General features: G+C 47.4%; 1 protein-coding gene across 4 annotated transcripts in view; it reads right to left on the bottom strand.

Moving 5' to 3' along the window:
* Positions 1–12,112, bottom strand: part of TNIK (TRAF2 and NCK interacting kinase) — an 84,340-nt gene that overhangs the window by 42,623 nt on the left and 29,605 nt on the right. For all 4 annotated transcript variants that reach the window (XM_080622675.1, XM_080622676.1, XM_080622677.1 and 1 more), the window contains exons 11-12: positions 3,723–3,833; positions 1,773–1,976 (exon numbers count right to left, since the gene is read on the bottom strand). In XM_080622675.1, coding sequence (XP_080478801.1) covers positions 1,773–1,976; positions 3,723–3,833 — 315 coding nt within the window. The remainder of the gene's footprint in view (positions 1–1,772; positions 1,977–3,722; positions 3,834–12,112) is intronic.

The raw sequence follows: 12,112 nt of genomic DNA, 5'->3' as shown, positions 1-12,112 counted from the left end.
CCAAGAGCAGAAAGATGCCACAGTGGCTGCGTTGAGCATTTCACTAGAAATCAGACAGAGTGACACAGGTAAAGAGTAAATGGTTTGGAGAGCTAATTAGCGGAAGCTGAAGATATTCTCCAACAACAGGAAACCTCATCTTCCCTGTGACTTCAGCAAAGTGCATGAGGTGACATTCTGCTGCTTTCATTCATATTGTACAGTTCCCAACACTGTGCTTCAAGTGATGGCAACAAATAAAAAGATGCCTCCCCCATGGAATAGAAGAAATGGGACTTTGTGTTTGAAACAGAACGCTAAATCCAGTGCTTCTCTCCTTCACACCAGATAAAGAATAAGGTTCCTTTTTATATATCTTTGCTATGGCTTTGAAGACAGTGCCAGAGATACTTTAGCAATGTTCCAGAGGATTTATTTAAACCAGGCAATGAAAGACAGTTTATTCCCCTTTCCCTGCCTGCTACCAGCTCTCAGCACTTCTGCAGATGTTCAAGAGAGACCCTATTCTGCACAAAGCCACAGAGGCACCCTCCAGGTGGAAACCTCTCATGTTATGAGGTGGCTCAGCACATCTGGAGCACCTCATCTGCAGACCCACTTACCAAACCTCTTCTTCCACTGGAAGGGCTGCAGAATGATGATGCAACTCCATGAAAATATGCCTTCTGGTGCATCACCATCAAAAGACTAAATAGGAAGGGAACAAAGGAGAAACCCAAGGGAGTATAAAGAAGTGAAAAGACACCCACATCTCCGTCTGTGTTGGTTTAGAAAGGTTAGGAACTGCTCGTATTATTGACTTTTGCTTAGCAATGGAGAGCTGACTGAATTTCTTGAGCATTTGATGCTTACAGGTATTGTGGATGCAGCTGAGGGCTGTCAAGAGAAGAGACCAGGAGATAGCTACGTGCTGGATACATGTCAGATCTCTGCCAGGACTAAAGGGTGCCAGGCATTTGCCAGCAGAGCTGTGATCCTGCTTAGTAGGAATAGGTGAGTTATTAAAAGATCTTTCTTCCCAGGGCTGCAAAATTAAACCAACTATACACGAAGAACTTTGGAAAAATTAATGAAAAAATGGGCACCAGTCTTACTGGAGCCACCACAAAGAGACTAAGGAGACGGAGCTTGCATACGACCCTGAAACTGCACTGCAAACAATGAATGTCTTCATCTTTTCAAGGACTATTCAGCCAGGCAATAATTAATATTCAAGATCTCGCAATTGTTACAACAATTACCTCTTTTAGCTGAAGAGAAAAAGAAAACTGTCGATGTGGCTTGCCTTCCTGAAAATCATGAAAGCAGAGCAATCCCAAAAGGTACAGCCCTAAGCATGGGAGGAAAGGATGGCTGATCTCCGTTTGCCTATGGCAAACTGAATTAGTGCTCAGCAAGGAACCCTGCTACAACCACCCTCTGCATCCACCCCTGACCCCCAGTAGGCTTGTGGACATGCCAGGTAGGAGCACCAGGAGCTCTCAGTATGTTCACATATCCCCAGCTATGGCTGAATCGCTTCAGAAGGGACCCATTTTCCTCCTTGCATGCCCTCATGGAAAAGCCTCCTGTCTTCACTTTCTTTGCTTGCACAAAGGTACACACAGATGCACACACATTGCATTGAACTAGGAGTGCTTCCAGCACTGCTAATGGCATTTGCTGGAGGCTGACCCAGCAGAGTGCAATCTGCTGTACGTATTTTGGACCGAACTGTGTGCCCAGCGCTGCAGACGCAGGCAGGCACCCTCTTGCTTCTTACTCTTGCCTACCTCCTTGGCCCACGCTGGCTTCTCGCTGGCATTTATCCCTTCTTTATAATGGTAGAGAGGTTTCTTCTCTGCTGGCCTCTGGTCCTGCCGCTGCTGCTGCTGCTGCTGCTGCTGCAGTGAGACCAGGTAGTCTCGCTCCTGCTGGAGCTGCCTCTGCAGCCTCTCTGCTTGCCGCTGCTCCTCCAGCTGCTTGCGCTTATACTCCTACCCAGAAGAAAACACAGTGAAATGGATGCCTGGCCAGCCGGTAAACACAGGGCTGCAAACTACAGATTTATCTGTTTGGGTGGAAAATGGGGCCTGAGTATCTGAAAGGCTGTTTCCTGGCAAAGCTCACTGATATCAAAGACTTTGGGGACTGGGCTGTAAAGCACCCCAGAGAGGCAGCTGGGAGGACAGAGCCAACAAATTCACAGTTGTGACCCCAAAATCGATACTTTGCAGCCAGTGAACTGCCCTGTCTACTGAGAACCAGAGGTGCTAGCACTGCGTCACCAGGGAAGCCCTGCAAAGACCCCTGAGGGCTGCCATCTGCTTAGGAGTTGCCATTGACTTTGCCCTGATTTTTCTGGATGGGAAGAACAAAGGATCAACCTGATAAGGTGCCAAACATCACCAGGTCAGACAAAGCTCAAGTGAAGTCAACTCCTCTGTAGGGCCAATTTATTCTTTGTGGGAAGGGCTGCACAGCACAGCTAACTGTGTGATCTTTCTGAATCCCTATGGCTCTATGAGATTTAATGAGTAAATCATTTTGAAAGAGCCATTTTAAAAGGCAAGGGCTTGTCTGAGGATTTTTCTTTTCCCTAAATAAAATTAATAGCAAGATCAAAAAGAATAATCTCTGCAGATTAAAAGAAAATGCAGTGAGACCAACAGCTACCAGCATTAAAAGGACAACTCAAAACCAAATTACATAAAAAAAGAGGACATGTGCAACAAAAATAGTACAAGAAGGAATATACAGTGTTCCTGCAAGGAAATTAAAACAAATGCCTCCACTTGGAATATGAAAATCCGCACAGCAGGGTGGGTTCTCTGGGTGCAGGCATGCGACAGCTCAACCATACTCCAACATGCTGCAAACAGCCTTCAAAACTACACAGCAACTAACAGAGCTGCTCCTCTCATGAAGGCACAAGCATGCTGATGCCAGGGAAGGGATGCAACGAGAGCACTGTACACCACCAGGGGAGCCAGCTGAAGCAGTGGTGGAGATATTGAGGCATGCTTGTGGCCACAGAGCAGGACAGAAGGCTTTGGGTATGGCGGTTGACAGTGGCATCCCCCATGTCTCAGCATGGCAGGGATCACTTAAGTAGCTTGGGTGCACGCAGGCTCATGCGGACATGACACGGGCAGAAAGCAGCAAGCGTGGCCGTGGCCTCCCATTTACCAGAAGTAGTGCTTGCTCCTGCAACAACTGCTGCTGCAGGATCTCTAACTGTCTCTGCTCCTCCTCTAACTGTCGCCTGATGTACTCCTGGAGGCATGGGCAGCAAGGATCAAAGGAAAAAGAGAGAGAAGGTAAAAGAGACAGTATTTCCCAACAGGAAGAAAAATGAGGTGGGCACCTACATACACCCAGCCTGAGAGCCCATACTCTCTGTCCCTGCCCAAAGAGTCCAGGGTGTCCACCACCCTACAAGGGACCTCTGAGGGTAAACAGTGAAAACCACTGGGAAATGGCAAACATTAACTGGGAACACCATAAAACCCCACCCCAGGAACAAGCAGGTGGGAAGAACTTGCATCAAGTGTCTCCACACCTGCGAGCCTGCAAGTGGACCTACACAGAAATATGTGACAGCAGTGGAAAGCAACACACACAGTGTTAACAATTAAGCAATTTGCTCTCAAGTAGCACAAATCGTGAGTGTTTACAAGAAAAGCCCTGATTAGAGGAAGAGATCTGTGCTAAAGACTATTGCCTCACTCCCACCATGTTACCTGCTCGTGCTCCGCACGTCGCCGCTCCTCCTCCCGCCGCATCTGCTCCTCATAGTGTCGCCGCTGCTCCCGCTCCTGCTGCTTCCGCAACTCCTTCTCCCGCCTCTGCTGCTGTAGGGGCAGAATGCACAGGTCAGCACCCTCACTCCTCTCCCTGAGAGTTTTGCACAATTTTCAGGGAGCCACCTCGTCCAGCAACCCACAACACTCCTGTTTACCTGATAAGATGCCTTACTAGCCAGCAGGTCTGTTCGGGGCAGTAGAGGGGCTTGCTGATCCTACCACATCCTTATGTGCTCTGGTGCCTAGCACCAGCTATGGAGAACCCACAACATCCTCCTGGCCAGCATCAGACCATGCGCACAACCCCATTTCTTCTTCCACCTGCAGATGAAGCTATGTGGGCAGTGTGTGGCCCCCACTTGCCCACATGCCTGACTAGTGGGCTCATCAGGTCTCAGACACCCAGGAACTGGACAAACCCATTGCTTATGGGCAACTTGTCCCCAGACCCATAAGGGAGGGCGCTGGGGGAGCTACTGCCTGCCAAGAGGGGAACACATCCCTCTTTATGTTTGAGAAGACCAGAAGCTAAGACAGAAGACCCAAGATCCTAGGGTTTTCCCTTTCTGTAACACAAAATGATCAGGATGGGAGGGGTTCCCCTGCCACTCCTGCCTCCTGGGTCACATCCCTGCTTGCTCTGTGCTGTATTGTCTGCTGAGAGCAATCCAGAGCATTTTCTGGGGGGGGGAGGATGATGACCTAGAGCCTGCTGTGAGCCAGAGTGCCCTGGGCACCCAGGTGACACCTGCAGCCCCCACCGCCTCTGCTTTTAACCTAGCGTAACTCCTCCAGCTCCCCAAACCACCCTGCGCTCTGGTCAAAACCCTGCAACACTCTGCCATGAAGCAGAGGGGCTGCAGGCTTCTCCACACCTCAGCAGGCACATCAGCAGAGGGCACTCAAATGCCAGTATTGGCTACTGGGGATCTGCAGCCTGCCATAACTCCATAACAGCAACACTGCAGCACTAATGGGCAGACAACCTGCTGAAGCAGAAATCTGGTCCTTTTTCCTCCCTTTTTTTCCCCCATTGCCAACACAGCAGCTGAGCAGTGGAAAGGCAGGCACTGGAGGGATTGGCAACACCATGCATTCGCTAAATCACGTGGAGGGCTGGAGATGGCAGCTGACTACAGCAGCTCTGTCCAAGGAGCTGGCTGTGCTATCAAGAGGCAAAGACGTATCTTTAAACTGCTGCTCTGCAATAATCTGCACTGTATATTCCGGCAGATCTGAAATCTGTATCTATCTATAGATAGCTACCTATATAGATACCTATCCCTGTAACAGATATCTAGCTATAGATACTATATAGCTATTATAGCTGTTATATAGATCTGTCTGTAATACAATCTAATACAACAGATAAATCTCTATATAATAGATGTCTAATAGATCTACTTTATCTCTATTACATATAATATATACTATATATATACTCTATCACTACTATAAGACTATAATTCTATTCTATATCTATTCTATGTTCTATTCTGTATCTCTCTCTAGAGATAGATTATCAATAGCTAACTTAATAGACTGACACCTATAAAAATAGATACATCTATAGATAGGCATATAGGTACTTTAACAAACATCTAAAGACACCCCCACATTTCATATAGGGAAGAGCCATTGCCTGTCTTGCTGCTATCTCATCCTCAGGTAACATCCATAGGTAACAGGTAACATCCATGCCCAAGGACACTGACTTCCTCTAGCTTAACGCTCAAGCTGCAGCACAGCTTCAGTACCACCTATAGCCATATTTATCATTGCTATTCCACTTGCCTCAGGGAAGGAAAATCGCATCAAACCTGAAATAACCTGCCAGTTCCAGACTCCGGCATGTCCTCCACCAGGCGCAGTCACTCACACTGCCCACGTAAGATGGGTATGCATGTGTTACTCCACGCGTACGCCTGTCCTTGCTGAGCACAACGTGCATGTAGGGCTTTTGTAGGTTTTTGAACTCTATACTACAAATTGTAGAGGAGATGCCACCAGGACACCGGGACATGGTAACTCTGAAGAAGTAATGTGTGATTTCTTAGCTTTGCCAGCACTCCCTGACCTCTTTGGATGAGTGCTGCTGGTGACAGTCGCTGCTCCATGCCCTCAAGAGCACAGGGCTTTTGACTAACGGCTTGAATACATGTTACCCTGAGCTTCCAATCACAGTGTGTGTAACACTGGTTTTGGGTTGGGTTTTAATGTTGAGGGTTTTTTTAGTTAAAATAGCATGCTGCTGAATAAAGCACATAGTGCTTGTGTAGCCTGGGGCTTGGCTGCCAGGAGGCAAGGCCCTGAATGTCACAGCTATTTCTTAAATTAAAATTATCTGATTGTTTATTTCCAATCCTGCAGGTGAACAAAGCCAAGCCCCTGCACAAAGGAGACAAAAGCATTTTTCCCAGAGAGGGAACAGTGTTAACACTATCCTTCCAGCATACCATGTGCCCAGTGGCCCTGGTGAGCTTGTCTGATGCATGGCAGCATCAAACCACCAGCCTCCTATCCTGCACACCTAAAAGCCTATTTAATCCCAGATGCTGGGATTTGAGCCTCCCAGGCACAGATTTCTTTCAAAGCAAGGCCTGATGCTCTTCTGGATATTTGAAGGATCTCTGTGCCCTGTCATAGCTGGGCTCTTCGGGTTGAGTATGTGAGTGGGATGCAATATATACATTTCTTGAGGCCAGGAGTACAGCACTTCCCTACAGCTCAACTGCGCTTTTGTCAGGTCACATTATAAGCAAGTCATTTGTCATGGCAGCATTATGAGCATCTTCAGTTGAGCACTGCACCACCATCTCAGCAGAGCGGGGGCTGAACTGGCAGCGGCACAGCTGCCTCCCGCGTATGGACCCACTTCAGCAGCTGGCAAACATCTGAAGAGGACCTGGCGCTGCAGTGGGCAAAGCCTCTAGCAGTGTTCCCATCTCCTCTCTACCTTTGCTCATGCCATTGCCGAGCAGTGATGGAACGATGGGGACCCTGTTTAAAATAGGGACTGAGCTCAGTGAGATGCAGCTGGCAACTGCGTCTGAAAGTGCATACAGAAACAAAAAACAAAAAAAAGGGCAGGGGAAGATTCAAAGATCTCTCTTTGTTTGCCTCTTTTTCTGCCTGTTCTTTGCTTTCCCTCTCTCACTGTGAGTGAACACTTCTCACGTTTCTCCAAGCCTGAAACTACTGTGTGTATTTACACTACTCAGATTTATTATCCATGCAAGGCAAGAGTGCCAATTAATTAGGACTGCATTTATATAACTCTGCAGGTAAAGCCATATGTATCTGCTTCTAACCCAGAATGGGATCTTATTTGCACTGCACTAGAAATGACAGGTTTTAAATATTGATGAGGGAAAGAAGACACATGAAGGCAAAACCTCTGGTGAGAAGGCCCTTGGAGGCCTGGCATAAAATAAGGACTTCAAAGGACCAAGCTCACTTTGCTAGATCAGACACATTCAAGACTACAAGGGACCAGAGAGCTGCAGCCACCCCATGAACCTGGCGAACTCGGAGAGGCACTGACTCTTACAAGAAGAGGCTCATGGAAACCTTGGCTGCTGCTCCCAACCATGAGCACGAGGCAGTAAAGAAGTGGAAGGGGAATTCCAAGTGACAAATGAAACCAAACATTCTAGGTAGCTGCATTGCTGTGACAGGCTCATTGATCTGAGCCACTAGGGAAAGAGTGACTGTGGCTGGAACATCATCTTTCCTGACACACCAAGCACTGGAGCACGGAGAAGTGTTTCCCACTGGTAGATTAACTGGGTCAGAACTTCCCACCGTGGCAAATGGGGACCTGATATGCTGTGAACAATCAAAGGAGCTAATTTTAGCTGGGATCATCATGAAGGGGTGCTCCATGCAGAAAAAGGCTCATCCTTCAGAAACTGTAAGTTCTACATGCTTTCTAACCAAATTAAAACTAGAGAAATGTAAGCTTAGCACACACCTGTACTACAGGAGCTGCTGTAATGCAGTTCTTGGAAATGGGTGCAGGACTGCTACAGTGCTCCCATGTATCATATTACTGAGGAGGCTGTCATCTTAATGACAATGTTCCTACAAGCTATACAACAACTGCATATGCATAAGAAAATAATAACCACCATTTCAGCTAACGTAAGTTTATCTATAATTAATTGCTGGATTTTATTTAATTTTTTTTATTGCTTTATAAGACCTTCCAGTAGACAGTCTGCTGCTGGTTAACATATAAAGGAGCTGCAGCAATTTTTTATCCCCTGAACATCTGACTCTATAACTGCACTGAATAAAACCTCACATGCTAACAGCAAGATGCTTAGATTTGCCTTGTACCTTCCCTGTAAAGCTGTGACCTTCAATTTATACCTAGAAAAGAAAAAAATCCACAACATGGCAGAAAAATGAGGTTATATAAAGCCTTCCCTGACTACATCTGCCCACTGCTGCCAAGGGGTCTGCACAGAGATTTGTCTCGCAGGATCCCTAATGCTTCTGACTAGGAGATGTGTTATTCCTACACCTCAGCTGAAGTTCTGGTGGTTAAACTGGTGCAGCAAGGCTCATTTTATGTGCCAGCAACAAAATGAGGTCTTAACAGGGAACTACATATATGTCTAATATATGTATATACAGGGAAAAATTAAAATATATTTAAGCCTATTCACACTTCTGCATTACAAAATTATTTTCCTTAGTGCGATTTGATTTAGTGATATTTAATTCTCTAATTTGGGGGGCTTTGGCAGTTAGTTCTGGCACACATTTTGAATTCACAAGACTAATTTTCTGTATGACGGGAAAAAAAGCTGCAACTCTAGCTCATGAAGATCCTGGTTTTCAGCCAGCTTGGGGATTTTCACTTCCACCGCAATTAAAGACAACTACAAATCTACACCTCTCTGAGTGCCTGGAAGAAGACTCAGCCTTAAAGAAGGAAACTGGTCAGCTGCTGAAAAAGGAGAACCAAGTGTCCTTATGCAAGGAGGCACACTAAGGATGGCAGCATGTCTTGGGGACAGCATACAGTGCTTCAAGAGACCACCAGAAGACTTCCCCATTTGACTGTTTTATATATATATTTGATGTTATTGCTGGATTTGCCTAGAAAGGTCCTAAAATCAGAGGTACTTTGTAAGAGTTTCAGAAATATCGAGATGACAGAAAAAATAGGATTCATTCATTTTGAGCTCTACTAGGCAAGGACAAGACATGGCAGGAGCTCTATCCTTGGCAGTATTTAAAGAAAAGATTGGAAAACAACAGAAAAACATCTACTGAAGGTCTGCACTAACAGAGAACGGATGAATCGACGCACTAACAGGCCTTTCTCCAGCTCTTTTACTGTGCATCTCCAGTACAAACTAACTCCAGGCATTTTTGACCTTGGCATCTTCCTACATCAATCCTTTTGGTGCTGCACTTGGGTCCAGTAAATGCACTCACTCAGCCTAGCCACCTTCACAGCATCTTATAATGAGTCAGAGCTCTTTCTATAAGCACAGTAATATGCCTGGCAGTACTGAACAGGCTGACTTAGGAGCCCCAGAAGCCACCAGCTCCAAGTGTTTATTTATCCTGGATGCTCTAATGGGTTTTAAAGGTCAACTATATTTTGAAAATAGACTAACTTGAGTCTTCTACTCATCTCTTCTCCTAGAGATCTGTTGGTATAGTGCTGCCTACTGGAGGCACACCCCATCTTAGTCAGACTATAAAGTAGCACGGAAGAAACCTTGTTCTACTAGCCAAAATAAATCCAGAGCCAAGAGTCAACAACTGAAGTCAGTGAAAAGCTAGCATAAGAAAAAGCGAAGGCCAAAAGCCAACAGTCTGGCTGCTGCTGAAGCCTTTGGGTGCCACTGTGATGGGTACAAAACTGGAGCAAAACTGCAGTGACATAGAGTGTGCTGGGTGCTTCCAGGCAGCGACATCAAACTCGGAGCAGCTGTGACGGTTGCTGTTCAGTACCTCTGTCTGGCTTTCAGATGCTTCCTGCCCCAAAGATCTAGAAAGAACAGACCAAACTACATCCACCACTGGCTGGCTGTGCTAGAAATAGTGGGGCAGCCTAGGGGTACAACACCCTTCCTGTGTCCTCAAGCAGAGGCAGCATCCCTTCCCAGGGCGGACACTGGGAGTCAGTGTCCTGATGCTCAAAGCTGCTTGTGCAGCTCCTCCAGCCCACTCCCTGCAGCAGTGATGAAACTCTGTTTGCTAATCTCCGCCTCTACTAGTTTTCTGGTTTTCCTACAGCAGCCCACGGCAGATACATGACACCCTGCAGCTGGCAAAGCCACAGCTGGCTGCGCTGGGGAGCATCCATCGAACCTCTGCCACAACCCACTATGTTTGCAACAGAAAGTCTGTACGTCTTCAAGGTCTCCTGCTTTAATCCTCACCATAGCAACTTGGCAGTTTCTTACTCACCATGTAAACAGTGTCTAATAGGGAGGAGAGCTCATTTCACTCCATAGCTGGAGACACAGGTGAAGCTACACCCAGCTAGACAGACACAAGAAGATGGACACCTGAGAAGATGCTGGGGTCATTGCAGCCGCCAGCACACAGCTGCCCACTCTGCCCTAATCCTGGCTGAGCCCATGGGGATGATCACATGGCTACGAAACTGATGGAAAGGGGCAGAGCAGTTGATGTCATCTACCTGGACTTGTGCAAAGCATTCAACACTGTCCCTCATGACATCCTTGTCTCTAAATTGGAGAGACATCAATTTGATGGGTGGACCACTCGGTGGATAAAGAACTGGCTGGATGGCCGCACGCAAAGAGTTGTGGTCAATGGCTCAATGTCCAGCTGGAGACCAGTTGGGTCAGGGTTCGGTGTTGGGACTGATCTTGTTCAACATCTTTGTCGGTGACACGGACAGTGGGATTGAGTGCGCCCTCAGCAAGTTTGCCGATGACACCAAGCTGTGTGGTTCGGTTGATACGCCGGAGGGAAGGGATGCCATCCAGAGGGACCTCGACACGCTTGTGAGGTGGGCTGATGCCAACCTTATGAAGTTTAACCATGCCAAGTGCAAGGTCCTACACCTGGGTCGGAGCAATCCCAGGCACAGCTACAGGTTGGGCAGAGAAGAGATTCAGAGCAGCCCTGTGGAGAAGGACTTGGGGGGGTTGGTCAATGAGAAAATGAACATGAGCCGGCAGTGTGTACTCACAGCCCAGAAAGCCAACTGTACCCTGGGCTGCATCAAAAGGAGTGTGACCAGCAGGTAGAAGGAGGTGATCCTGCCCCTCTACTCTGCTCTCATGAGACCTCACCTGGAGTATTGTGTGCAGTTCTGGTGTCCTCAACATAAAAAGGACATGGAACTGTTGGAACAAGTCCAGAGGAGGGCCACGAGGATGATCAGGGGACTGGAGCACCTCCTGTATGAAGAGAGGCTGAGAAAGTTGGGGCTGTTCAGCCTGGAGAAGAGAAGGCTGTGTGGAGACCTCATAGCAGCCTTCCAGTGTCAGCAGGGGGCCTGTAAGGATGTTGGGGAGGGACTCTTCATTAGGGACTGTAGTGATAGTGCAAGGGGTAATGGGTTCAAACTTAAACAGGGTAAGTTTAGATTGGATATAAGGAAGAAATTCTTTACCGTGAGGGTGGTGAGGCACTGGAATGGGTTGCCCAGGAAGGTCGTGAGTGCTCCATCCTTGGCAGTGTTCAAGGCCAGGTTGGATGAAGCCTTGGGTGACATGGTTTAGTGTGAGGTGTCCCTGCCCATGGCAGGGGGGTTGGAACTAGATGATCTTAAGGTCCTTTCCAACCCTAACTATTCTATGATCACACTGGTGGCCCATGCTGGGGCAACCAGAGGATGCCCCTTGATTACAGACCCACTGTCTTTTCCCACTTCTCCAACATAGCAGGAGCATGAAAACTCCTCTTTGCCAGCTTTACTCCAGAGGTATCTCCTTCTTAATTTAGGACTGAAAACTGTAAGGCAGCTGGGAAGAAGGCAATGGATGAAGAACCATGGGAGACTGTCAGAGCCACCAGAAACAGAGGCATTGATTTTAAATCCTGGGTCTGATGGCATTAGCTTTTAACGACATGGGGGAAAGAAGAGGGGAAAGGGGCAGAGCCCAGGGGAGCTGTGTACAGCCTGGCCCCACAAGGCAGCACCTCTGTAGCTCAGGGCACAGCTCACCAGCTTAGCAAGATTAGTCCTCCATTCAAAACCTGCCTGAGAAGCAGCAAAGAGAGAGAACCATTTTCTTCATGTGAAGAGAATGTATTAATTCAGCATCAAGCATTGTATTCATTACAGGATTGCAGCTAATCTGGTGTCTGCTTTTATTCTGCTG

This window comes from Psittacula echo, assembly GCF_963264785.1.
Source record: "Psittacula echo genome assembly, chromosome: 7".
Lineage (NCBI taxonomy): Eukaryota > Metazoa > Chordata > Aves > Psittaciformes > Psittacidae > Psittacula > Psittacula echo.
The sequence above is the reverse complement of the archived record's forward strand: the minus strand, read 5'-3'. Positions and strand labels throughout refer to the sequence as shown.